This window comes from Pelobates fuscus, chromosome 3 (genome assembly GCF_036172605.1).
Source record: "Pelobates fuscus isolate aPelFus1 chromosome 3, aPelFus1.pri, whole genome shotgun sequence".
NCBI lineage: Eukaryota > Metazoa > Chordata > Amphibia > Anura > Pelobatidae > Pelobates > Pelobates fuscus.
This window is the reverse complement of record NC_086319.1, coordinates 359,745,521-359,772,297: the sequence shown is the minus strand read 5'-3', so window position 1 is coordinate 359,772,297 and position 26,777 is coordinate 359,745,521. Positions and strand designations below refer to the sequence as shown.

The window sequence follows — 26,777 nt, the reverse complement described above, 5'->3', positions numbered from 1 at the left end:
AGGGACGCAAATTCACAGAGCAGAGTTTCCTTCCAGAGTATATATAACTGGTTTTAGTTGCTGTTAGACTCAGAGGATAATGAATAAATAGATAGAATAAAGATTATGCAAATTAAATATCAACTATATGCTATGATCTTACTACATACTGCCTGAGTTTACTGTCTGAACAAACGAGGTGCAACATCCCTCTTCTCTGTTTCTTTATGACATGAGCTACAACACACCTTGATAACACAGGTCCCTTCCCTTCCCTGAATAAGAGTGAGAAAGAAAGCCTTCAAATATATCATTTAAATAGTTCTGGAAATAATGTTTCTGGAGAACATCAAGCTGATCACAAACGAGTTGTGTCTGCTTTCCCCAGCTCTACTACATTGTGACAGCCCTCGGGAGCCATGAGACTGCTAATAAACTCTAGATAAGATAGTTTAGTACATTTCACGATGGATGACATCGACATCCGTTCTCTTATTTCAGTAAAATCTATTAGTTGTATCCACTCGGAAACACAGAGTGAGAGCAGTGTGTGAAAAGCAGGAGAAGGGAAAGTGAAGGGTGTGTCATAAGACTGTATCCAATCAGAGCGCGCTTAGATCAGCCTATAGGATGCCAGCTTGAGATCTATAAATGAGAGCCGGCTGTGAACGGAATTATTGACTGATCGGTATAGTGAATAGTGATCATGGCTGAAACTGCTCCTGCTGCCGCTCCTGCGGTTGAAATCGATTCTAAGAAGAAGCAGCCGAAGAAGGCATCCAGCGCCAAGAAAGCTGCCAAGCCGTCCGGTCCCAACGTGTCCGAGCTCCTTGTTAAAGCTGTGTCCGCCTCTAAAGAGCGCAGCGGGGTGTCCCTGGCAGCCCTGAAGAAGGCTTTGACCGCCGCTGGTTACGATGTGGAGAAGAATAACAGCCGCCTCAAGCTGGCTCTCAAGGGCTTGGTGACTAAAGAGACTCTCGTCCAGGTCAAAGGTAGCGGAGCCTCCGGCTCCTTCAAGCTCAACAAGAAGCAGGCGGAGAGCAAAGACAAGGCTGCAAAGCCCAAGAAGGCACCGGCTAAAGTCAAGAAGCCCGCCCCAAAGAAAGCCTCCAAGTCTCCGGCTAAAGTGAAGAAGGTAGCCGCGAAGAGCCCGAAGAAGGCCAAGAAGCCGGCAGCCTCCGCTAAAAAAGTCACCAAGAGCCCCAAGAAAGTCAAAGCCGCCAAGCCCAAGAAGGCAGTGAAGAGTCCGGCTAAAAAAGCAACAAAGAGCCCGGCTAAAAAGGCAGCCAAGCCCAAAGCCGCTAAGAGTCCAGCAAAGGCTAAAAAGGCAGCTCCCAAGAAAAAATAAGCCCTGCTCGTATCTTGTTTTAATTTATATTTAAAAGTCCAAACGGCTCTTCTAAGAGCCACCACCTTGTCCTTTAAGAGCTATATTTGTGATAGGCACGTGTTTATTTTATAGAATGTCACACACACCATTTCTCATTCGTAAAGCAGGATCTAGTGCTAGAAAGTACCTTGTCAGTGCTACTCTTTATAAAATGTTTTTATTATTTTTTTGTGGGAAGTTGAAATTCCCTCCTTGCCAAGATATTGTGGGAGATTCATTAAACTGCAAAAGGCCAACTTTAGTCAGAATTGAGTGAGAAACGCATATAATCTATAGAATATCACCATCCAAAGTAGCCATACTGGCTTTATTTCCTGTTCAGTAAGATGATAAAGCAGAGACTAATTAAGGCTGTTGTCGAGCTGAATATTTACATGGTGATAATAAAGGGACTGCCATCGCCCTCTCTCACTTGGGAACCGGGCGCTTATTTAGATGATCAAATAAGTGATACCGTGTGCTGTGAATAAGCCGACTTTCAAAGCAACACTAAATACATGATTTAAAAAAAAATCACGATCTTGTTTCATCCTTCGTGTTTACACAACTTTATGTTCAAGAGACAGAACCATTTCAGGAAAGAGGGGGAAAAAAAAAAAATGTGAATGAGGGCGGGACTTAACTCCGCCCCATGTGCTGCAGTTCTCCATTCGGTCCACCCGTGGTGTATATAAGGAGAGCGTTGCAGTGTATCCCGTATCATTGCGGCAGATAGTAAAACAGAACCATGTCTGGCAGAGGTAAAGGCGGAAAGGGTCTCGGGAAAGGCGGCGCTAAGCGGCACAGAAAGGTCCTGCGTGACAACATCCAGGGCATTACCAAGCCTGCAATCCGCCGCCTGGCTCGCAGAGGAGGAGTGAAGCGTATCTCCGGCCTCATCTACGAAGAGACTCGCGGGGTGCTGAAGGTCTTCCTGGAGAATGTTATCCGGGACGCCGTCACCTACACCGAGCATGCCAAGAGGAAGACTGTGACCGCCATGGACGTAGTCTATGCCCTTAAACGCCAGGGCCGCACTCTCTATGGCTTCGGAGGTTAAAACCCTGACTCGGCCTTACCGCATACCCCACTAACCCAAAGGCCCTTTTTAGGGCCACCCACCTTTTCACTGAAAGAGTCAATCTAATCACTTCAACCCTATATCTGACAAACTGCCTTCTACTGCTCAAACACATCGAGTTCTGAGTTTATAACATTCTCCTATGTAGAGTCAATGGTTATTGAGATCGTGTCATTCTCTAGTTACACATCGATTTGTCTGCACAGTTAGCACTCGATTTCTAGTAATTGTAGCGCTATACCACTCAACATTGCGATCTAGTGCAGTGCATTTAGATTAGACAGACTACCAAGATTTTAGAAGTATTGAATATAGTTACTGTTGCTTACATTTTATAACATGCTTGCAGTTTAAAGCCATTTCATTAGAAACATTATGACTAGCTGTATATAAATACACATGTATTCTTTTCCTCTAAGCAAGCCGTAGCAAATATAAAGTACTCCTTTACCTGCTGCCAATTCACATGATCGCTTGTAAATAGAGTAATTCGCTTCTACTGTCTACTAGATGAGTTTATTCACTGAAAATCTGTGAAGGTAAAATAGCCAAGCAGCTACTATAGCTACCCGGGGGGCATTGTTTATAAATTAGAAAAGAAAGAAACTGAATACGTCTAGATATTTAGTGATGTGCAGAGGATACAAAGACCGTGCATATAAAAGTGTTTAAACTCATTCCAGTGCAGATTTGGGGGCTCTTAAAAGAGCCTTTGTGGTGTTTGTGTGAACAAGTCAAGAGTTTAAGCTCTCTCTCCTCGGATCCTACGGGCCAGCTGGATGTCTTTGGGCATGATGGTGACCCTCTTGGCGTGGATGGCACACAAGTTTGTATCCTCAAAGAGACCCACCAGGTAAGCCTCGCTAGCCTCTTGCAGAGCCATGACGGCAGAGCTCTGGAAGCGCAGATCAGTCTTGAAATCCTGAGCGATCTCACGGACAAGGCGCTGGAAAGGCAGCTTGCGGATGAGCAGCTCGGTGGATTTCTGATAACGGCGGATTTCCCGGAGAGCCACAGTTCCCGGCCGGTAACGGTGAGGCTTCTTCACTCCCCCGGTAGCTGGAGCGCTCTTCCTGGCAGCTTTGGTGGCTAGCTGCTTGCGGGGAGCCTTGCCTCCGGTGGATTTACGGGCGGTCTGCTTAGTTCTGGCCATCGTAACAAAACGAGCGCGAATGAAGTCTGCGCTTACAAGACCGAGCTTTTATAGCCAGGCACGGCGTTTCCATTGGTTCATCAGGTGGGTGGAGTATTCTGATTGGCTGAACACAAATAGTTACTCATTTTAAAATACCCGCTCAAATCAACTGCTTATCCCCTCCCCCTCATTCAAAATACCCGCTCAAATCATCTGCTTCAAAGAAGGGATCTAGTCCTTCAGTGAGTCCTCCTGTCCTGACAGCATTTATTATAGACGCTACTAGTTGATAGGATTGGCAGTGGGCAGTAATGGCCGTATTACTCCCAATAGAATTATTAACTAGTGTGTAGGCTTTACCGAGGGGAGATGGGACATACACCTCTAACACATGCAGAGAGCCCGCTTCTTTACATGGGATTCTTAGTGTGATCACGTCTGATAAAGGACTCACAGTACGCCCAGCCGCCTTATAACCGAGCTACATGAGACAGAGCAGGGAATGTTACCAGGCAGCCACTCATTGAAACAATAATCCCCTTGTGCGGCCGTGAGTCCATGCTGTTGAGGCAGAGCTAACGCATCCAGCAGCCAGAGATCGGATCTGTAGAGCTGAATCTTATCCAAAGTTTCACGCAGCATGTTCAGACAGGGAGGGGGACAACCGTAAGTAAGCGAGATTCTCCCCCCCCCCTCCCCCCTTAGCAATAGAGGCTCAGGCACACTATATACACTTGACCCAATGTTTAACTCGATGCTGCTGCACGTATCATGGGTATACATTGATTCTAGCTCGCGTTCTAGAGTTGAAATGTTGTATACAGAATGGGACTGAGTGCAGGACGAGAACGCTTCCTATTTGACTTGTTACACGTTCATGGGGTGTGTGTGTGTGTGTGAGAGTAGATACAGGAAGATGGTTGCGCTCTTTGTGGAGACTGTGGGCGGCTCTTAGAAGAGCCTTTGTGTTTTTAGTCTAGACCGGTGGAGCAGCTGTCCGCTTTACTTGCTCTTTGATTTATGACTTTCGGTTTTCTTGGGCAGCAGCACAGCCTGGATGTTGGGCAAGACACCTCCCTGGGCGATAGTCACTCCTCCCAGCAGTTTGTTGAGCTCTTCGTCGTTACGGACAGCGAGCTGGAGATGGCGGGGAATGATGCGGGTTTTCTTGTTATCTCTGGCGGCATTCCCTGCCAGCTCCAGGATCTCAGCAGTCAGGTACTCCAGCACTGCAGCCAGATAAACGGGGGCACCGGCTCCAACACGCTCTGCATAATTCCCCTTCCTCAGCAGACGGTGGACTCTGCCGACTGGGAACTGAAGACCAGCGCGGGATGAGCGAGTCTTCGCCTTTGCACGGGTCTTTCCTCCTTGCTTTCCACGGCCTGACATGTTGGTTCTAGAATTTCGCTGATAATAAAACCTCACCCCCCTTTACACGGGCTATTTATAGACACACTCTGCTCTGTGATTGGATGGCTTTGCAAGCAGCCAATTAGACACGCGCTGTATAGGATACCAATCAATTGCTGAAACTATGACATCGTTTCGTCACCTGTCTGTGTTGACCAATCCCATCACAGAAAGTGGAAGGGCTTAATTTGCATGGCCTGCCTATAAATAGAGCCGCCGGAGCGCGCAGACCGTCATTGTATTTCCAGCAAACAGCGTAGATCATGCCTGATCCAGCCAAGTCCACACCAGCCGCCAAGAAAGGCTCTAAGAAAGCCGTGACCAAGACTCAAAAGAAAGATGGCAAGAAGCGTAGGAAGACCAGGAAGGAGAGCTATGCCATCTACGTGTACAAGGTGCTGAAACAGGTCCACCCCGACACCGGTATCTCCTCCAAGGCCATGGGGATCATGAACTCCTTTGTCAATGATATCTTTGAGCGCATCGCAGGAGAAGCCTCTCGCCTGGCTCACTACAACAAGCGCTCCACCATCACTTCCCGGGAGATCCAGACCGCCGTGCGCCTGCTGCTACCCGGAGAGCTGGCAAAGCACGCCGTGTCCGAGGGCACCAAGGCTGTCACCAAGTACACCAGCGCCAAGTAATGGCATTCTTCTACTTTACTATAAACCCAAAGGCTCTTATAAGAGCCACCCACACTGTCTGTCAGAGCTCTAATCCTCGTGATAAACCCACTAGTATCATCTCTGCTGCTCTCGGTATTCACTGTTTAGTGAATCTCACATATTGCTCAGATTGTCTTGTACTACTAGGTCTGAATTGCCTTCCCCTGCTAGATGGATCTTAAACTGAAATCCGTCTTTAGAAAACCTGCTCCATTCATGGAAACCTGCCCAAATAGACCCATTACTTAATATTCCTAGATCGTCGGGTAGCAATATAAAATATATATATATACACTACAATAGTTAAAACTGGCTTTCCATAGACTATGTGCCAAATAAGTGATAAATGTAAGGACTGCTCCTGAAAACAATCAAACCTTAAGCGCTATGACAATACTAACTGTTGAACAGGCTAGTGAGTTACACAGCAGATCGTATCTGGAATGAATCTTCAATTCTGTTTATGAATATAACAAAGTATCTAAGTTTGGGCTCATACATTCTGGATAGCTATTTTGGATTACGTTATCCTACCAGCTAGTACGGTCTTGTGACATACATTTATAGTGATTACCCAGTGAAATTTCCATTTACTAGCAATATTTAGAAGACAATCCATTTCTTGCTATATTGTTTTTTATTTATTTTTATGGGTTGAGATTCTATGTGTGGCAATTCTATATCAGATAAATAGATTGTATGTAGATTGCTCTGGCTTTACGATTAGCCCTTAAAGGAACACTATAGTCGCCTAAATTACTTTAGCTAAATAAAGCAGTTTTAGTGTATAGATCATTCCCCTGCAGTCTCACTGCTCAATTCTCTGTCATCTAGGAGTTAAATCACTTTGTTTCTGTTTATGCAGCCCTAGCCATACCTCCACTGGCTATGATTGACAGAGCCTGCATGAAAGGAACAAAAAAACAAAAAAAAAAACTGTTTTCACTTTCAAACAGATGTAATTTACCTTAAATAATTGTATCTCAATCTCTAAATTGAACTTTAATCACATACAGGAGGCTCTTACAGGGTCTAGCAAGCTATTAACATAGCAGGGGATACGAAAATCTTAATTAAACGGAACTTGCAATAAAGAAAGCCTAAATAGGGCTCTCTTTACAGGAAGTGTTTATGGAAGGCTGTGTAAGTCACATGCAGGGAGGTGTGACTTGACAGGGAGCTACAACAAAACTTGTCTGCAACTCCTAATCCAATCGGGCAACCACCGTGATCCGATAAAACTTTGAACAGAGTGCTCTCACTCCCAGGCAGTGGTGTATCCTGGTTTTGTGCTGCCCTAGGCAGGACAAAACTCAGGCGCCCCCCTCCTCCCCCCCCGCCACCCACACCCAACCCTTCCCTCCACCCCGCATTCTAAATATACACACACACACTAACAGACACACTCACAAACAGACAAACACACAGTCACTAACAGACACAAACTAGCACACACACACACTCACTAACAGACACACACACTCACTAACAGACACACACACAGTCAGACACACACACTAACAGACACACTCACAGGCTAACACACACACACACACACACTAACAGACATACAAACACACACACACACACTAACAGACATACACACACATACACACTCACTGACAGACACACACTCACTCATCTCACTCATACTAACACATTTTTATTTTTTTTTAAATTCTTTATTTTTGTTGTGCACAAAAGTAACAAAAAGCCTTGGTGCGCCACAACAGCGACATCAAGAAAAATTGATAGACATTTGCAGTACAAGTCGTGGCATTCGTTTGTCAAGGCACTTTTTTTAGATTAATGAGATCAATATTTTGACAGCTTAGGTTCTCGTTTAGTTTAAATGATTTACCAAGATTTAACAAGATGCACACGTCAGGTAGGAATATTCAGAGGAGTGACAAAGAAGGAAGGTGCAAGGTAAGTTATAGGCATAAACAAAGACTCGTTCGACAGATTAGGTCGTCATAGACATTTGGTATGGGTAGCAAGATATGCAATTGTTAACATATAGGTAACCAAGTGTGTCAGGTTTAAGCTATGCTAAAGCAGGTAACAGGTGTGGTGAAACCAACTTCGCCACTGTGAACTGGAGAAGCCTGGTTGCTCGCCTGCTGCCTTTAGATTATGGACCGTCAGCTAAAGGGTTAATTTTGATGTGCAGAAGGATTGATTTCTCCCTTTCTGCACAGCAGTTCGGTAGATTCCATCTACCAAACAAACAGCCGTTTACCAACCTCCCCAGAGCCGTGGGAAGCCGGCCGGCGTTGTTAATGGGCCACCCAGAAGCTGGAGTGTGCCTCCAATTTACCTCCCTGAAGCTGCGGTTAACCGCAGCTTAATTGAATGTTACTGGGCGGCCACTGTTACACTTAGCGGCCGCTAGGGGGCGGTGTTCTGGAGCTCCCCGGGCAGTCAACGCTTTTCTGCCCAGCTTTCATGCACCAAAATCGGACACTTTTACGTGCAGGCGCCACTGAACCTCCAGCCCCTGGTTCCAATTCGTATGGATTTGGTGAATGCAGGGAAATTCTGTATTTTATGTTTTATGTGAATGTTTTAACCCAGATAGCAACAGGGCCGGCGCTACCATAAGGCGGCCCAGGCGGCCGCCTTAGGGCGCACCGGCCCTGGGGGCGCAAAATCAGGCTGACCGGAAGGAGGGAAGCGCACTGCGCTCCCCTCCAACCGACGACCTATTGTAGCGTGGCCGAGCGCCCGGTTCTGCGGGCGCGCGAGGGAGCACTCTCCCATGTGTGCTTCCTCTTCAGCTCCCTCGCGCGCCGCATACTGATAACGGAGCCGGAAGATGATGTCATCTTACGGCGCCGGCATCCCTACACGGTGCGCGAGGGAGCTGAAGAGGAAGCACACATGGGAGAGTGCTCCCTCGCGTCCGCCCGCCAGCCCGGGAGCCAGCCAGCCTGGGAGTCAGCCAGCCAGGGAGCCAGCCAGCCAGCCAGGGAGCAAGCCAGCCAGCCAGCCAGGGAGCCAGCCAGGGAGCCAGCCAGCCAGGGAGGGAGCCAGCCAAGGAGCCCAGGAGCCCAGCAGCACCACTGGACCCCAGGGAATCCCTTCAGCACTCCAAAAAGGTAAGGAGACTGGGGGATTAAATTAATAAAAAAAAACATGTGTTAGTGTGAGTTTTAGTGTGTGTGTTTGTGTCTGCTAGTGAGTGTCAGTGAGTGTCAATGTGTGTGTCTGCTAGTGAGTGTCAGTGAGTGTCAATGCGTGTGTCTGCTAGTGAGTGTCAGTGAGTGTGTCTGCTAGTGAGTGTCAGTGTGTGTGTGTGTCTGCTAGTGAGTGTCAGTGAGTGTCAATGAGTGTCTGCTAGTGAGTGTCAGAGTGAGTGTCAGTGTGTGTGTCTGCTAGTGAGTGTCAGTGAGTGTGTCTGCTAGTGAGTGTCAGTGAGTGTGTCTGCTAGTGAGTGTCAATGAGTGTCTGCTAGTGAGTGTCAGAGTGAGTGTCAGTGTGTGTGTCTGCTAGTGAGTGTCAGTGAGTGTGTCTGCTAGTGAGTGTCAGTGAGTGTCTGCTAGTGAGTGTCAGTGAGTGTGTCTGCTAGTATCAGTGTGTGTGTCTGCTAGTGTCAGTGAGTGTGTCTGCTAATGTCAGTGAGTGTGTCTGCTAGTTTCAGTGAGTGTGTATGCTAGTGTCAGTGAGTGCTAGTGAGTGTCAGTGTGTGTCTGCTAGTGAGTGTCAGTGTGTGTCTGCTAGTGAGTGTCAGTGTGTGTCTGCTAGTGTGTCAGTGAGTGTGTCTGCTAGTGAGTGTCAGTGAGTGTCAGTGAGTGTCAGTGAGTGTGTCTGCTAGTGAGTGTCAGTGAGTGTGTCTGCTAGTGAGTGTCAGTGTGTGTGTCTGCTAGTGAGTGTCAATGAGTTTCTGCTAGTGAGTGTCAGTGAGTGTCTGCTAGTGAGTGTCAGTGAGTGTGTCTGCTAGTATCAGTGTGTGTGTCTGCTAGTGTCAGTGAGTGTGTCTGCTAATGTCAGTGAGTGTGTCTGCTAGTTTCAGTGAGTGTGTATGCTAGTGTCAGTGAGTGCTAGTGAGTGTCAGTGTGTGTCTGCTAGTGAGTGTCAGTGTGTGTCTGCTAGTGAGTGTCAGTGTGTGTCTGCTAGTGTGTCAGTGAGTGTGTCTGCTAGTGAGTGTCAGTGAGTGTCAGTGAGTGTGTCTGCTAGTGAGTGTCAGTGAGTGTGTCTGCTAGTGAGTGTCAGTGTGTGTGTCTGCTAGTGAGTGTCAATGAGTTTCTGCTAGTGAGTGTCAGTGTGTGTGTCTGCTAGTGTCAGTGTGTGTGTCTGCTAGTGTCAGTGAGTGTGTCTGCTAATGTCAGTGAGTGTGTCCGCTAGTTTCAGTGAGTGTGTCTGCTAGTGAGTGTCAGTGTGTGTCTGCTAGTGAGTGTCAGTGTGTGTCTGCTAATGAGTGTAAGTGTGTGTCTGCTAGTGAGTGTCAGTGAGTGTGTCTGCTAGTGTGTCAGTGAGTGTGTCTGCTAGTGAGTGTCAGTAAGTGTGTTACTGTGTGTCTCTTACTGAGTGTGTTTGTGTGTGTATTTGTGAGTGTGTGTTTGTCAGTGAGAGTGTATGTTTTGTAAGTGAGTGTGTATGTATGTCTGTCGCTGAGTGTGTCTGTCAGTAAATGTGTGTGTCTGTTAGCTGGTGTGTATGCATCTGTTCGTGAGAGTGTGTGTGTGTCTTCAGCACTTACCTTTCTCTAGCACCGGACTCCCTTGGCACTGGGGATCCCTCCGCCTCTCAGCTCTGAATGCTCTTGCAGCGCACGCATTCAAACCGCCCATAGGAAAGCATTACTCAATGCTTTCCTATGGACGTTCAGTGTTTTAGAATAGCGGAAGCTCCTCTAGCGGCTGTCAGTGAGACATCCACTATAGGCTGGATTAACCCTCGGTGAAACATAGCAGTTTCTCTGAAACTGCTATGTTTTCAGCTGCAGGGTTAAAACTAGAGGGACCTGACACCCAGACCACTTCATTGAGCTGATGTGATCTGGGTGTCTGTAGTGGTCCTTTAATTGTGTGTGCATCTCCATGCACTGGCGTACAGACCACGGTCGCAGGGGTCATAGCCCTGCAACCCCTGCGACCAGGTGCCCGCCACCATGAGTTGCGGCCCCGGCCCGCGCAGAGTAAGAGCGAGGGGGGGGGGCACGGATCAATTTGCGCACTGGGGCCCCATGGGTCATGTGTACGCCACTGCACCTACCCTGGTGTCTGCCACAGGCTGTGTGGAGGGGGCGAGGATATGGATGACATCATATCCCTGCTCCCTGTGTACCACACAGCGCGGCTGGCGCCCTGTGATGGGGCTGGGCTGCAGGGCAGGACTCCAAGGAGCCAGACAGCATGCATCCAGGGGACAAGATTTAACTGATGTAAGTATGTAATTGTGTATGTCTCTGTATGTACATATGTATGTGTCCGTATGCCTGTATGTCTCTGTATGTACAAATGTATGTGTCTGTATGCCTGTATGTCTTTGTACGTATGTGTCTGTATGACGGTATGTCTCTGTATGCGTGTATGTCTTTGTATGCCTGTATGTATGTATGTGTCTGTATGCCTGGATGTCTCTGTATGTTTGTTTCTGTATGTCTATGTATGTATGTATGTATGTATGTATGGTATGCCTCTGTATGTATGTCTATATGCTTGCATGTATGTCTCTGTCTGTGTGTGTATGTCTCTGTATGATTATTTCTGTGTTTGTATGAACCTTATTTTAAACAAAATGCATCTTCGCCTGTGTAACTAAAAATCCTAGCACCGGTCCTGGATAGCATTGCCATGGAGCCTGTTCATATAATTAAAGACTTTGGCTCCATGGCAATTAAACTGTATTTGGGTGGTCTGGGTGCCATTCACCTAATAATGTGCACTCAGACCTGAGCTATCTGGGGATATGTTACATGTCTGTGTTTTATGTATAAAATGTGTCTTTATGTATTTTAAAGTGATAGTCTGTTTTGTGTCCCCACATGTATAATGGAGTTTTGCCTTTGTCCTGGGAGATAATTGAATTACTTCACTAATTATCTCCAGGACAGAGAGGAGGAAGCCAGGATGCATTGTGGGAAAGTATTGTGGCTGTATGTACTAAAGTGATACATGCCTGTCTGCTGTTTCAGTCTTCCATTTGGTCCCTTAGGGGAGTGTCCACCAAGTGGGAGACCCGCATAAATACTGGGCAGGTAGCCCTCAGTAAACCAGTTCCTGCTTAACCCTCAAAGCGATGTGTCGTCTCGTTCTTTGGGGGAATTGGATTGTATGCTGACTGCCAGGAGTGTAAGCAGATTGTATGCTTTTCCTGTTCGGCTGATTCCAGGGTTCGTGTTTTTGCAGTTCGGGAGTTGGTGAATTTGTACAGTTTGGAATTCGGGAGATTGGTGATTGCTGTAGTTGCTGGTCTATGAAAAAGGGGATTATCGCCTAAACAATTTTTATCCCCTTCTGAGCGAAACGGTCCGTTACACCAGGTCTTCACTAACTATACCCTAAGAACAAGATATGGCGGTATGCCGTGTCACATTCTGCATTTTTATGGTAGTTAAACCAACAAATAATAAACATCTGGATCAAAGCAGTTAAGGCATGTGTTATAAAAATAAAAAAAACATACAAGGCGTGTTACTGCCTTTTCAACCAATAGTAAAACAGTAAAACTGTACAATATCTTCCCAGCTGAAGGGGTCTGGATCTGGGTCTGCGCTTCCCTACTGAGCCTTCTCACTGGAGTGGAACAGATTTTGGTAGCCCTGTTCCAGCTCCATCTCCCGGGTCACCAGATGGACCAGGTCTTGCTCAATCTTATGAGTGTCGTCCCAGTCATACCTGCTCTCCCTCCACTCAAAGAGATCCTGGAACTGGGCTTGTGTAGCGCTCCCAAACTCAGGCTCTGCAAAAGTCTCCCATAACAAGCCAGGACCATCAAACTCCTCTCCCTCTGGCTTGTCATGCTCGGCTGTCCAGGGCAGGTACTGTGCAACATACCACCAAAGCGCCTGGTAGGCATCCTCCAGCCACATCTCCTGCCATACTAGGTGTTCCAATTCTCTCACCCATTCCTCCAGGGGCTGCTCTCCCAGGAAGGGCATCCGCAGGGCTACTCGCTTCTGCAACCGCTGCTCTTCCTTGGGGAATCTCCCGTCCTGCTGGTATTCCACAATACCCAGTGCCTGGTACCAGATGCCTTTGCGTACTGCATCTCGGTCATCCATGTCAGCCTCATCGAACTCCACTGCTGGTTCCATGCTGGTGCTGTCAGGGTCGCTGTACTGAGACATGCGTTGCCCTCAAATTGTAAAATCCAGAGCAATGGTGTCTCCTGTAGCTGTCCTTCTGGCTGTAGAAACGATCTCGCCGCTTGCCACCAATTGTAACGGACCGTTTCAGCAGACAAGGGGTTAAAATCTGTTTAGGCGATATGCCCCTTTCTGAGAGACAGGCACAGCTACTGTAAAATCACCAAACCTCACAAATTGGATATAGGTGAATGCATCAAACTCCCGAACTACATACAAGGGAATAAGGTAGCACTCCAAACTGGAACCTCACGAATAGTTGCTAGCAGACGAACAGGAAAAGCATATATCAGATTACACTCCTAGCAATCAATCTCCAACAGCATACAGTGAATCCCCCAAAGAACGAGACAAGGCTCCGTGTTGAGGGTCAAGCAGTGGTCTGTTTATTCAGGGCTACCTGCCCCTGTATTTATGCAGGTCTCCCACTTGGTGGACACTCCCCTAGGGGACCAGATGGAAGACTGTAACAGCAGACAGACATGTATCATTTTCGTACACTCAGCCACAATACTTTCCCACAATGCATCCTGGTTTCCTCCTCTCTGTCCTGGAGATAATTAATTAAGTAATTAAATTATCTCCCAGGACAAAGGCAAGACTCCATTATGCACGTGGTGACACAGAAACAGACTATCACTTTAAAATACATAAAGACACATTTTATACACAAAACACAGACATGTAACATATCCCCAGATAGCTCAGGTCTGGGTGCACATTATTAGGTGAATGGCACCCAGACCACCCAAATACAGTTTAAGTGCCATGGAGCTAAAGTCTTTAATTATACGAACAGGCTCCATGGCATTGCTATCTGGGTTAAAGGATTCACATAAAGCATAAAACACCAAATTTCCCTGCATTCACCAAATCCATACGAATTAGAACCAGGGGCTGGAGGTTCAGCGGTGCCTGCACGTAAAAGTGTCCGATTTTGGTGCATGAAAGCCGGGCAGAAAATTGCTGGCTGCCCGGGGAGATCCAGAACAGGACTCCAGGCTGTCCAGGGCAGGTACTGTGCAACATACCACCAAAGCGCCTGGTAGGCATCCTCCAGCCACATCTCCTGCCATACTAGGTGTTCCAATTCTCTCACCCATTCCTCCAGGGGCTGCTCTCCCAGGAAGGGCATCCGCAGGGCTACTTGCTTCTGCAACCGCTGCTCTTCCTTGGGGAATCTCCCGTCCTGCTGGTATTCCACAATACCCAGTGCCTGGTACCAGATGCCTTTGCGTACTGCATCTCGGTCATCCATGTCAGCCTCATCGAACTCCACTGCTGGTTCCATGCTGGTGCTGTCAGGGTCGCTGTACTGAGACATGCGTTGCCCTCAAATTGTAAAATCCAGAGCAATGGTGTCTCCTGTAGCTGTCCTTCTGGCTGTAGAAACGATCTCGCCGCTTGCCACCAATTGTAACGGACCGTTTCAGCAGACAAGGGGTTAAAATCTGTTTAGGCGATATGCCCCTTTCTGAGAGACAGGCACAGCTACTGTAAAATCACCAAACCTCACAAATTGGATATAGGTGAATGCATCAAACTCCCGAACTACATACAAGGGAATAAGGTAGCACTCCAAACTGGAACCTCACGAATAGTTGCTAGCAGACGAACAGGAAAAGCATATATCAGCTTACACTCCTAGCAATCAATCTCCAACAGCATACAGTGAATCCCCCCAAGAACGAGACAAGGCTCCGTGTTGAGGGTCAAGCAGTGGTCTGTTTATTCAGGGCTACCTGCCCCTGTATTTATGCAGGTCTCCCACCTGGTGGACACTCCCCTAGGGGACCAGATGGAAGACTGTAACAGCAGACAGACATGTATAATTTTCGTACACTCAGCCACAATACTTTCCCACAATGCATCCTGGTTTCCTCCTCTCTGTCCTGGAGATAATTAATTAAGTAATTAAATTATCTCCCAGGACAAAGGCAAGACTCCATTATGCACGTGGTGACACAGAAACAGACTATCACTTTAAAATACATAAAGACACATTTTATACACAAAACACAGACATGTAACATATCCCCAGATAGCTCAGGTCTGGGTGCACATTATTAGGTGAATGGCACCCAGACCACCCAAATACAGTTTAAGTGCCATGGAGCTAAAGTCTTTAATTATACGAACAGGCTCCATGGCATTGCTATCTGGGTTAAAGGATTCACATAAAACATAAAACACCGAATTTCCCTGTATTCACCAAATCCATACGAATTAGAACCAGGGGCTGGAGGTTCAGCGGTGCCTGCACGTAAAAGTGTCCGATTTTGGTGCATGAAAGCCGGGCAGAAAATCGCTGGCTGCCCGGGGAGATCCAGAACACCGCCACCTAGCGGCCGCAAAGTGTAACAGCAGGCACAAAGTTAACAAGCAATTAAGCTGCGGTTAACCGCAGCTTCAGGGAGGTAAATAGGAGGCACACTCCAGCTCCTGGGTGGCCAATTAACAACGCCGGCCGGCTTCCCACGGCTCTGGGAAGGTTGGTGAACGGCTGTTTGTTCGGTATATGAAATCTACCGAACTGCTGTGCAGAAAGGGAGAAATAAATCCTTCTGCACAGTAAAATTAACCCTTTAGCTGCCGGTCCATAATCCAAAGGCAGTAGGCGGGTGTTCTATCAAAAAACCCTACCCCGTGAAAATTCCCTACCCTCGTCACTTCCGGTGACGCGGCCGCACCGGAAGTGACCCTCATCCAATGGAGGAGGAGGGTGTGCGCCGCCGCGCAGGCGCACAACAACTAGGCTAGGTAGGGATTTTTCACGGGGTAGGGGAAATTAACGCCACAGTGCGCACGCGCGGCAAAGTACTCCCGTCGGAGGTACAGCGCGCGTGCGCACTAGTGGCAAGGGAGAGAGGCTTTAATCCGACGATCAGAGTTCGCGCGTGCGCAGTATAGGGGTAGGGAATTTTGATGGCTATTAGCCCTGTGAGATCTCCCTACCCCTATACTGCGCATGCGCGAACTCTGATCGTCGGATTAAAGCCTCTCCCTGCTCCCAACACTCTCAGCCATCCAAGATTGAGGGTGAATTATGGTGGGACGGTGGGTGTTTATGTGCATTATATTGGGGGGGTCTGCGCAGAATTGGGGGGTCTGTGCAGAATTGGGGGTCTGCACAGACCCCCCAATATAATGCACATAAACACCCACCGTCCCACCATAATTCACCCTCAATCTTGGATGGCTGAGAGTGTTGGGAGCAGGGAGAGGCTTTAATCTGATGATGAGTCCGCGCATGCGCAGTATAGGGGTAGGGAGATTTCACAGGGCTAATAGCCATCAAATTTCCCTACCCCTATACTGCGCATGCGCGGTTTGTGAAGCGCTCCCTTGCAACTCGTGCGCACGCGCGCTGTACCCCCGACAGGAGTACTTTGTCGCGCGTGCGCACTGTTGCATTCATTTCCCCTACCCCGTGAAAAATCCCTACCTATTTGGTGTGCGCTTGCGCGGCGGCGCACACCCTCCTCCTCCATTGGATGAGGGTCACTTCCGGTGCGGCTGCGTCACCGGAAGTGACGAGGGTAGGGAATTTTCACGGGGTAGGGTTTTTTGATAGAACACGGGCAACCAGGCTCCTCCAATACAATGTGGCGAGATTGGTTTCGTCACATGTGCATACAGTGCCCATCCAAGCACCTGACCGCTAAACTGATTATCTCCCAAATACAAAGTACTTAAGACAAAAACACCCCCATAATACAATAAAACCACACAGGCACCCCACATATCATACAACCCTGGATAGCTCTCATCCGAATTGGTAAAATAGTGCCAGGATCCATGAAAAAATGTTGAATCGCCACCGGGTTACATTTTGACTGGCCGCACACGAGGGCCAAGCCCAAAATAGTTCCAGCATAATTGTGTCTTGGGCCAATCAAAGAGTGGGAGTTCCTGCAGTCAAATGGAAGGGAGCTCCCCCTGGCTCTCAGGAAGCAATTGCTCCAATAAGTCTGAACCTTCCCTCCAAAAAGCGCTCTACTGGCAGGTCGGCAAGGGGGTCATCACACTACCTCAAGATGACCAAGGGACGCAAATTCTCAGAGCAGAGTTTCCTTCCAGAGTATATATAACTGGTTTTAGTTGCTGTTAGACTCAGAGGATAATGAATAAATAGATAGAATAAAGATTATGCAAATTAAATATCAACTATATGCTATGATCTTACTACATACTGCCTGAGTTTACTGTCTGAACAAACGAGGTGCAACATCCCTCTTCTCTGTTTCTTTATGACATGAGCTACAACACACCTTGATAACACAGGTCCCTTCCCTTCCCTGAATAAGAGTGAGAAAGAAAGCCTTCAAATATATCATTTAAATAGTTCTGGAAATAATGTTTCTGGAGAACATCAAGCTGATCACAAACGAGTTGTGTCTGCTTTCCCCAGCTCTACTACATTGTGACAGCCCTCGGGAGCCATGAGACTGCTAATAAACTCTAGATAAGATAGTTTAGTACATTTCACGATGGATGACATCGACATCCGTTCTCTTATTTCAGTAAAATCTATTAGTTGTATCCACTCGGAAACACAGAGTGAGAGCAGTGTGTGAAAAGCAGGAGAAGGGAAAGTGAAGGGTGTGTCATAAGACTGTATCCAATCAGAGCGCGCTTAGATCAGCCTATAGGATGCCAGCTTGAGATCTATAAATGAGAGCCGGCTGTGAACGGAATTATTGACTGATCGGTATAGTGAATAGTGATCATGGCTGAAACTGCTCCTGCTGCCGCTCCTGCGGTTGAAATCGATTCTAAGAAGAAGCAGCCGAAGAAGGCATCCAGCGCCAAGAAAGCTGCCAAGCCGTCCGGTCCCAGCGTGTCCGAGCTCCTTGTTAAAGCTGTGTCCGCCTCTAAAGAGCGCAGCGGGGTGTCCCTGGCAGCCCTGAAGAAGGCTTTGACCGCCGCTGGTTACGATGTGGAGAAGAATAACAGCCGCCTCAAGCTGGCTCTCAAGGGCTTGGTGACTAAAGAGACTCTCGTCCAGGTCAAAGGTAGCGGAGCCTCCGGCTCCTTCAAGCTCAACAAGAAGCAGGCGGAGAGCAAAGACAAGGCTGCAAAGCCCAAGAAGGCACCGGCTAAAGTCAAGAAGCCCGCCCCAAAGAAAGCCTCCAAGTCTCCGGCTAAAGTGAAGAAGGTAGCCGCGAAGAGCCCGAAGAAGGCCAAGAAGCCGGCAGCCTCCGCTAAAAAAGTCACCAAGAGCCCCAAGAAAGTCAAAGCCGCCAAGCCCAAGAAGGCAGTGAAGAGTCCGGCTAAAAAAGCAACAAAGAGCCCGGCTAAAAAGGCAGCCAAGCCCAAAGCCGCTAAGAGTCCAGCAAAGGCTAAAAAGGCAGCTCCCAAGAAAAAATAAGCCCTGCTCGTATCTTGTTTTAATTTATATTTAAAAGTCCAAACGGCTCTTCTAAGAGCCACCACCTTGTCCTTTAAGAGCTATATTTGTGATAGGCACGTGTTTATTTTATAGAATGTCACACACACCATTTCTCATTCGTAAAGCAGGATCTAGTGCTAGAAAATACCTCGTTGGGATGTAAATAGAAAGTACCTTGTCAGTGCTACTCTTTATAAAATGTTTTTATTATTTTTTTTGTGGGAAGTTGAAATTCCCTCCTTGCCAAGATATTGTGGGAGATTCATTAAACTGCAAAAGGCCAACTTTAGTCAGAATTGAGTGAGAAACGCATATAATCTATAGAATATCACCATCCAAAGTAGCCATACTGGCTTTATTTCCTGTTCAGTAAGATGATAAAGCAGAGACTAATTAAGGCTGTTGTCGAGCTGAATATTTACATGGTGATAATAAAGGGACTGCCATCGCCCTCTCTCACTTGGGAACCGGGCGCTTATTTAGATGATCAAACCGTATGAAATAAGTGATACCGTGTGCTGTGAATAAGCCGACTTTCAAAGCAACACTAAATACATGATTTAAAAAAAAATCACGATCTTGTTTCATCCTTCGTGTTTACACAACTTTATGTTCAAGAGACAGAACCATTTCAGGAAAGAGGGGGAAAAAAAAAAAATGTGAATGAGGGCGGGACTTAACTCCGCCCCATGTGCTGCAGTTCTCCATTCGGTCCACCCGTGGTGTATATAAGGAGAGCGTTGCAGTGTATCCCGTATCATTGCGGCAGATAGTAAAACAGAACCATGTCTGGCAGAGGTAAAGGGGGAAAGGCGGCGCTAAGCGGCACAGAAAGGTCCTGCGTGACAACATCCAGGGCATTACCAAGCCTGCAATCCGCCGCCTGGCTCGCAGAGGAGGAGTGAAGCGTATCTCCGGCCTCATCTACGAAGAGACTCGCGGGGTGCTGAAGGTCTTCCTGGAGAATGTTATCCGGGACGCCGTCACCTACACCGAGCATGCCAAGAGGAAGACTGTGACCGCCATGGACGTAGTCTATGCCCTTAAACGCCAGGGCCGCACTCTCTATGGCTTCGGAGGTTAAAACCCTGACTCGGCCTTACCGCATACCCCACTAACCCAAAGGCCCTTTTTAGGGCCACCCACCTTTTCACTGAAAGAGTCAATCTAATCACTTCAACCCTATATCTGACAAACTGCCTTCTACTGCTCAAACACATCGAGTTCTGAGTTTATAACATTCTCCTATGTAGAGTCAATGGTTATTGAGATCGTGTCATTCTCTAGTTACACATCGATTTGTCTGCACAGTTAGCACTCGATTTCTAGTAATTGTAGCGCTATATCACTCAACATTGCGATCTAGTGCAGTGCATTTAGATTAGACAGACTACCAAGATTTTAGAAGTATTGAATATAGTTACTGTTGCTTACATTTTATAACATGCTTGCAGTTTAAAGCCATTTCATTAGAAACATTATGACTAGCTGTATATAAATACACATGTATTCTTTTCCTCTAAGCAAGCCGTAGCAAATATAAAGTACTCCTTTACCTGCTGCCAATTCACATGATCGCTTGTAAATAGAGTAATCCGCTTCTACTGTCTACTAGATGAGTTTATTCACTGAAAATCTGTGAAGGTAAAATAGCCAAGCAGCTACTATAGCTACCCGGGGGGCATTGTTTATAAATTAGAAAAGAAAGAAACTGAATACGTCTAGATATTTAGTGATGTGCAGAGGATACAAAGACCGTGCATATAAAAGTGTTTAAACTCATTCCAGTGCAGATTTGGGGGCTCTTAAAAGAGCCTTTGTGGTGTTTGTGTGAACAAGTCAAGAGTTTAAGCTCTCTCTCCTCGGATCCTACGGGCCAGCTGGATGTCTTTGGGCATGATGGTGACCCTCTTGGCGTGGATGGCACACAAGTTTGTATCCTCAAAGAGACCCACCAGGTAAGCCTCGCTAGCCTCTTGCAGAGCCATGACGGCAGAGCTCTGGAAGCGCAGATCAGTCTTGAAATCCTGAGCGATCTCACGGACAAGGCGCTGGAAAGGCAGCTTGCGGATGAGCAGCTCGGTGGATTTCTGATAACGGCGGATTTCCCGGAGAGCCACAGTTCCCGGCCGGTAACGGTGAGGCTTCTTCACTCCCCCGGTAGCTGGAGCGCTCTTCCTGGCAGCTTTGGTGGCTAGCTGCTTGCGGGGAGCCTTGCCTCCGGTGGATTTACGGGCGGTCTGCTTAGTTCTGGCCATCGTAACAAAACGAGCGCGAATGAAGTCTGCGCTTACAAGACCGAGCTTTTATAGCCAGGCACGGCGTTTCCATTGGTTCATCAGGTGGGTGGAGTATTCTGATTGGCTGAACACAAATAGTTACTCATTTTAAAATACCCGCTCAAATCAACTGCTTATCCCCTCCCCCTCATTCAAAATACCCGCTCAAATCATCTGCTTCAAAGAAGGGATCTAGTCCTTCAGTGAGTCCTCCTGTCCTGACAGCATTTATTATAGACGCTACTAGTTGATAGGATTGGCAGTGGGCAGTAATGGCCGTATTACTCCCAATAGAATTATTAACTAGTGTGTAGGCTTTACCGAGGGGAGATGGGACATACACCTCTAACACATGCAGAGAGCCCGCTTCTTTACATGGGATTCTTAGTGTGATCACGTCTGATAAAGGACTCACAGTACGCCCAGCCGCCTTATAACCGAGCTACATGAGACAGAGCAGGGAATGTTACCAGGCAGCCACTCATTGAAACAATAATCCCCTTGTGCGGCCGTGAGTCCATGCTGTTGAGGCAGAGCTAACGCATCCAGCAGCCAGAGATCGGATCTGTAGAGCTGAATCTTATCCAAAGTTTCACGCAGCATGTTCAGACAGGGAGGGGGACAACCGTAAGTAAGCGAGATTCTCCCCCCCCCCTCCCCCCTTAGCAATAGAGGCTCAGGCACACTATATACACTTGACCCAATGTTTAACTCGATGCTGCTGCACGTATCATGGGTATACATTGATTCTAGCTCGCGTTCTAGAGTTGAAATGTTGTATACAGAATGGGACTGAGTGCAGGACGAGAACGCTTCCTATTTGACTTGTTACACGTTCATGGGGTGTGTGTGTGTGTGTGAGAGAGTAGATACAGGAAGATGGTTGCGCTCTTTGTGGAGACTGTGGGCGGCTCTTAGAAGAGCCTTTGTGTTTTTAGTCTAGACCGGTGGAGCAGCTGTCCGCTTTACTTGCTCTTTGATTTATGACTTTCGGTTTTCTTGGGCAGCAGCACAGCCTGGATGTTGGGCAAGACACCTCCCTGGGCGATAGTCACTCCTCCCAGCAGTTTGTTGAGCTCTTCGTCGTTACGGACAGCGAGCTGGAGATGGCGGGGAATGATGCGGGTTTTCTTGTTATCTCTGGCGGCATTCCCTGCCAGCTCCAGGATCTCAGCAGTCAGGTACTCCAGCACTGCAGCCAGATAAACGGGGGCACCGGCTCCAACACGCTCTGCATAATTCCCCTTCCTCAGCAGACGGTGGACTCTGCCGACTGGGAACTGAAGACCAGCGCGGGATGAGCGAGTCTTCGCCTTTGCACGGGTCTTTCCTCCTTGCTTTCCACGGCCTGACATGTTGGTTCTAGAATTTCGCTGATAATAAAACCTCACCCCCCTTTACACGGGCTATTTATAGACACACTCTGCTCTGTGATTGGATGGCTTTGCAAGCAGCCAATTAGACACGCGCTGTATAGGATACCAATCAATTGCTGAAACTATGACATCGTTTCGTCACCTGTCTGTGTTGACCAATCCCATCACAGAAAGTGGAAGGGCTTAATTTGCATGGCCTGCCTATAAATAGAGCCGCCGGAGCGCGCAGACAGTCATTGTATTTCCAGCAAACAGCGTAGATCATGCCTGATCCAGCCAAGTCCGCACCAGCCGCCAAGAAAGGCTCTAAGAAAGCCGTGACCAAGACTCAGAAGAAAGATGGCAAGAAGCGTAGGAAGACCAGGAAGGAGAGCTATGCCATCTACGTGTACAAGGTGCTGAAACAGGTCCACCCCGACACCGGTATCTCCTCCAAGGCCATGGGGATCATGAACTCCTTTGTCAATGATATCTTTGAGCGCATCGCAGGAGAAGCCTCTCGCCTGGCTCACTACAACAAGCGCTCCACCATCACTTCCCGGGAGATCCAGACCGCCGTGCGCCTGCTGCTACCCGGAGAGCTGGCAAAGCACGCCGTGTCCGAGGGCACCAAGGCTGTCACCAAGTACACCAGCGCCAAGTAATGGCATTCTTCTACTTTACTATAAACCCAAAGGCTCTTATAAGAGCCACCCACACTGTCTGTCAGAGCTCTAATCCTCGTGATAAACCCACTAGTATCATCTCTGCTGCTCTCGGTATTCACTGTTTAGTGAATCTCGCATATTGCTCAGATTGTCTTGTACCACTAGGTCTGAATTGCCTTCCCCTGCTAGATGGATCTTAAACTGAAATCCGTCTTTAGAAAACCTGCTCCATTCATGGAAACCTGCCCAAATAGACCCCTTACTTAATATTCCTAGATCGTCGGGTAGCAATATAAAATATATATATATACACTACAATAGTTAAAACTGGCTTTCCATAGACTATGTGCCAAATAAGTGATAAATGTAAGGACTGCTCCTGAAAACAATCAAACCTTAAGCGCTATGACAATACTAACTGTTGAACAGGCTAGTGAGTTACACAGCAGATCGTATCTGGAATGAATCTTCAATTCTGTTTATGAATATAACAAAGTATCTAAGTTTGGGCTCATACATTCTGGATAGCTATTTTGGATTACGTTATCCTACCAGCTAGTACGGTCTTGTGACATACATTTATAGTGATTACCCAGTGAAATTTCCATTTACTAGCAATATTTAGAAGACAATCCATTTCTTGCTATATTGTTTTTTATTTATTTTTATGGGTTGAGATTCTATGTGTGGCAATTCTATATCAGATAAATAGATTGTATGTAGATTGCTCTGGCTTTACGATTAGCCCTTAAAGGAACACTATAGTCGCCTAAATTACTTTAGCTAAATAAAGCAGTTTTAGTGTATAGATCATTCCCCTGCAGTCTCACTGCTCAATTCTCTGTCATCTAGGAGTTAAATCACTTTGTTTCTGTTTATGCAGCCCTAGCCATGCCTCCACTGGCTATGATTGACAGAGCCTGCATGAAAGGAACAAAAAAACAAAAAAAAAAACTGTTTTCACTTTCAAACAGATGTAATTTACCTTAAATAATTGTATCTCAATCTCTAAATTGAACTTCAATCACATACAGGAGGCTCTCACAGGGTCTAGCAAGCTATTAACATAGCAGGGGATACGAAAATCTTAATTAAACGGAACTTGCAATAAAGAAAGCCTAAATAGGGCTCTCTTTACAGGAAGTGTTTATGGAAGGCTGTGTAAGTCACATGCAGGGAGGTGTGACTTGACAGGGAGCTACAACAAAACTTGTCTGCAACTCCTAATCGGATCGGGCAACCACCGTGATCCGATAAAACTTTGAACAGAGTGCTCTCACTCCCAGGCAGTGGTGTATCCTGGTTTTGTGCTGCCCTAGGCAGGACAAAACTCAGGCGCCCCCCTCCTCCCCCCCCGCCACCCACACCCAACCCTTCCCTCCAGTATGTCAGAAGAGTCCCTGGCGTTTCTCATAATGTCTTCTTTTACAGTATAGTAGTGAACTCTGCATATAATGTCTCTGGGGGAGTCTTGTGGGAGGCCTTTGGGTCTTAAAGCCCTGTGTGCTCTATCTAATAGAATTGGGGTGTCTTCTGGCCTCTGTAGGATCTTGTTAAACAAAGATTGTAGAGTATTATGGAGATTTTCAGGGTTTTCCTGTGATTCTGGGATCCCTCTTATCCTAATGTTGTTTCGTCTGCCTCTATTATCGAGGTCTTCAGTGTTTCTCATAATGTAGTGGGTTCTGTTGTCTCTGTTTTTTTGTTGATGTTCTAGGGTGAGGAGTCTGTCTAAAATTTGGTCTCTTAGGGATCAGGGAGGAATTAACCTCCCGGATCTTGAAACATATCACAAAGCAACCCACCTGGCCCGAATTTACGAATGGTCGCGACCCAACCCAAACCTCCACTGGGTGCAGATTGAAAATGTATCTTCGCCCATACCTTTACATTTAAGACCATGGCTATTCACAAACCCAGCTCAGCGTCAACTCACAATTGATAACCATCCCACGATTAGACCTACCCTTCAAATATGGCAGAAGCTAACCAAAACATCATCAATTGCCCCTCACCCCTCCCCGCTATATCCTCTCACGCACAATCCAGATTTTCAAAGAGGGCAATCAGGGAGCACGTATGACCTCTACCATTCTGGCGAGGCCTTACAACTAAAAGATATCACCGACACCAACGATAACATAAAATCCTTGACTCATCTAATTCCCAACACCACCCCAACGGGCAACCAACGATTACACTATGCCCAACTGATCCATTTCCTTAAAAGTGCCAATCTCTTTCTTGCAGAGAAAAGACCACTGACAGACTTTGAACAACTTTGTTCAGAACACACAATCACAAAGAAATCACTTTCTATCATGTATAGACTAATAAGGAAATCTAGAGATATATCTTTACCTGCTAGCACAAAACATTGGATGGAGGAACTGCAAATAGACATACCTCACTCTGACTGGAAAAAAAATTTCATGATCGCACACAAATCCACCTCATCCACCGCTGCTCAAGAAAGTAATTATAAACGCATCACCCGTTGGCATTTCACCCCAGCTAAACTTAAAAAAATACATAATCTGACACAACAGACATGCTGGAGATGCAATCACGACCTAGCACATCATGCCCACATTTGGTGGCTTTGTCCACGGATTGCAACATTCTGGAAGAGGATTCAGGTCATAACACAGCTGATACTTGCTGCTACCATTCCGCTTACACCGCAACATTACTTATTCTCCTTAGCCCCTCCAGATATCGGAAAAAACAAAGCCTCACTGTTCAATTACTTAGTAATGGCGGCGTCACAACTCATTCCTATATACTGGAAGCAAGCGCAAATCCCTTCTATCAGAGAGTGGATTAGTAAAGTAGACGAGGTCAGACAAATGGAAGAAATAACCTATGCACAAACAAAAAATTTTCAAACCTTTACCAAAATCTGGAAGCCTTGGCTGCACTTCCTGGCAACTAAAGGCATCGAATACTCTAAGCCTAAATCCGCTTGAATCTTTCACCTCCCAATCCTCTCCCCCCCCCTACAACCTCCCCACCACGTAACTCATGTCGTTCAACATTCGAATGCCCACCTTAAACACAACCTCACGTCAATCTACTATCTCAGTTAAACTACACACACATTTAATGCAATGCTCGAATCTAACCTGTGATTTCGTACAAACGGTCTCATTGAATTACTTAATTATTCCCTGCCATAACTAGCAACACTGCAACAACTGCGCCTACCCTCTCCGTCAAGCTATTTCCTATTAATTCTACCTGGTTGAATTTTAAATATTGTTTCATTTGTTGTTTTTTTTTTTTTTTTTTTTTTTTTTTTCTTTTTCTTTGGTTGACCAACTTGAATATATGTTGAGTAACTACCTTGCCATGACAGTTTATCAGTTGGCTTACTCACTTACTCTGTTTTGAACCTTAATTATTGTGTTATCTACTGTTTTGTATACATTCCATGAAAGTATTTACTGTGAAACTCAATTTTTGTGTATTCTACTGTAATGTATGCGATATTTGGTATTGCATTCTGTGACACATCTTATTGTTCTATATTTCAATTTCAAAAAAAAATAAAAATCTTAAATTGAAAAAAAAAAATTTGGTCTCTGTCCTCTTCCAGGTCTCCCACCCTCGTGTTTACTTGCCTGATGTCTGCAGAAATGGCGGAGACTTGGTCTTGTACTGAGGATTCTAGCTTCGCTATCATGCTAGCCAGCTCGTCCCTGGAAGGTAAATGTGCAAGGGTTTCCCTTATGTTTGCTAGCCCATCTGCAATGCTGGTAGTTGGGGAGATCTCTTCTCCTGTCGTGCTGGGGTCGGGCGTTTTGCGCGGGCAAGATGGCGTCGCCATGTTGTCAGTTAGGCCTCCTCCGAGCACTTTCACTGTATCTCGGAAATATTTGTCGAGACCGTTCGAGTTTCTTGGCGTGCCTGATTCTTGGGTGTATGAGGGCTGAGTCTGTTTCCTTTTGTTGCCCATTAAGTAGGTATTTTCAGTTGTTTATGCCAGTTTTACTGCCGCCGGCCGGGAGCTCTCAGTATTTGCGACCGTTCACATCGGATGTCAGGACCCGCCCCCTCAAAAAATCAGACACTTTTACGTGCAGGCGCCACTGAACCTCCAGCCCCTGGTTCCAATTCGTATGGATTT

The 26,777-nt window shown here is 46.8% G+C and overlaps 9 protein-coding genes across 9 annotated transcripts; 5 read left to right on the top strand and 4 right to left on the bottom strand.

Moving 5' to 3' along the window:
• Window positions 1-685: 685 nt before the first annotated feature.
• On the top strand, window positions 686-1,370 carry LOC134601342 (histone H1B-like). Its single transcript, XM_063445816.1, has one exon. The coding sequence runs from the start codon at window positions 686-688 to the stop codon at window positions 1,325-1,327; it is 642 nt and encodes a 213-aa protein (XP_063301886.1). The 3' UTR covers window positions 1,328-1,370.
• Window positions 1,371-2,084: 714 nt separating this feature from the next.
• On the top strand, window positions 2,085-2,469 carry LOC134601343 (histone H4). The gene has a single exon (XM_063445817.1). It carries the CDS (start codon window positions 2,097-2,099, stop codon window positions 2,406-2,408), a length of 312 nt encoding a protein of 103 aa, XP_063301887.1. The 5' UTR covers window positions 2,085-2,096; the 3' UTR covers window positions 2,409-2,469.
• Window positions 2,470-3,171: 702 nt separating this feature from the next.
• On the bottom strand, window positions 3,172-3,582 carry LOC134601341 (histone H3). Its single transcript, XM_063445815.1, has one exon. The coding sequence runs from the start codon at window positions 3,580-3,582 to the stop codon at window positions 3,172-3,174; it is 411 nt and encodes a 136-aa protein (XP_063301885.1).
• A 969-nt stretch (window positions 3,583-4,551) lies between these two features.
• Window positions 4,552-4,962, bottom strand: LOC134601340 (histone H2A type 2-C). The gene has a single exon (XM_063445814.1). It carries the CDS (start codon window positions 4,954-4,956, stop codon window positions 4,567-4,569), a length of 390 nt encoding a protein of 129 aa, XP_063301884.1. The 5' UTR covers window positions 4,957-4,962; the 3' UTR covers window positions 4,552-4,566.
• A 278-nt stretch (window positions 4,963-5,240) lies between these two features.
• On the top strand, window positions 5,241-5,672 carry LOC134601339 (histone H2B-like). Its single transcript, XM_063445813.1, has one exon. The coding sequence runs from the start codon at window positions 5,241-5,243 to the stop codon at window positions 5,619-5,621; it is 381 nt and encodes a 126-aa protein (XP_063301883.1). The 3' UTR covers window positions 5,622-5,672.
• A 12,011-nt stretch (window positions 5,673-17,683) lies between these two features.
• On the top strand, window positions 17,684-18,368 carry LOC134601338 (histone H1B-like). The gene has a single exon (XM_063445812.1). It carries the CDS (start codon window positions 17,684-17,686, stop codon window positions 18,323-18,325), a length of 642 nt encoding a protein of 213 aa, XP_063301882.1. The 3' UTR covers window positions 18,326-18,368.
• A 1,825-nt stretch (window positions 18,369-20,193) lies between these two features.
• On the bottom strand, window positions 20,194-20,604 carry LOC134601337 (histone H3). Its single transcript, XM_063445810.1, has one exon. The coding sequence runs from the start codon at window positions 20,602-20,604 to the stop codon at window positions 20,194-20,196; it is 411 nt and encodes a 136-aa protein (XP_063301880.1).
• Window positions 20,605-21,575: 971 nt separating this feature from the next.
• On the bottom strand, window positions 21,576-21,986 carry LOC134601336 (histone H2A type 2-C). Its single transcript, XM_063445809.1, has one exon. It carries the CDS (start codon window positions 21,978-21,980, stop codon window positions 21,591-21,593), a length of 390 nt encoding a protein of 129 aa, XP_063301879.1. The 5' UTR covers window positions 21,981-21,986; the 3' UTR covers window positions 21,576-21,590.
• Window positions 21,987-22,264: 278 nt separating this feature from the next.
• Window positions 22,265-22,696, top strand: LOC134601335 (histone H2B-like). Its single transcript, XM_063445808.1, has one exon. The coding sequence runs from the start codon at window positions 22,265-22,267 to the stop codon at window positions 22,643-22,645; it is 381 nt and encodes a 126-aa protein (XP_063301878.1). The 3' UTR covers window positions 22,646-22,696.
• Window positions 22,697-26,777: the final 4,081 nt, after the last annotated feature.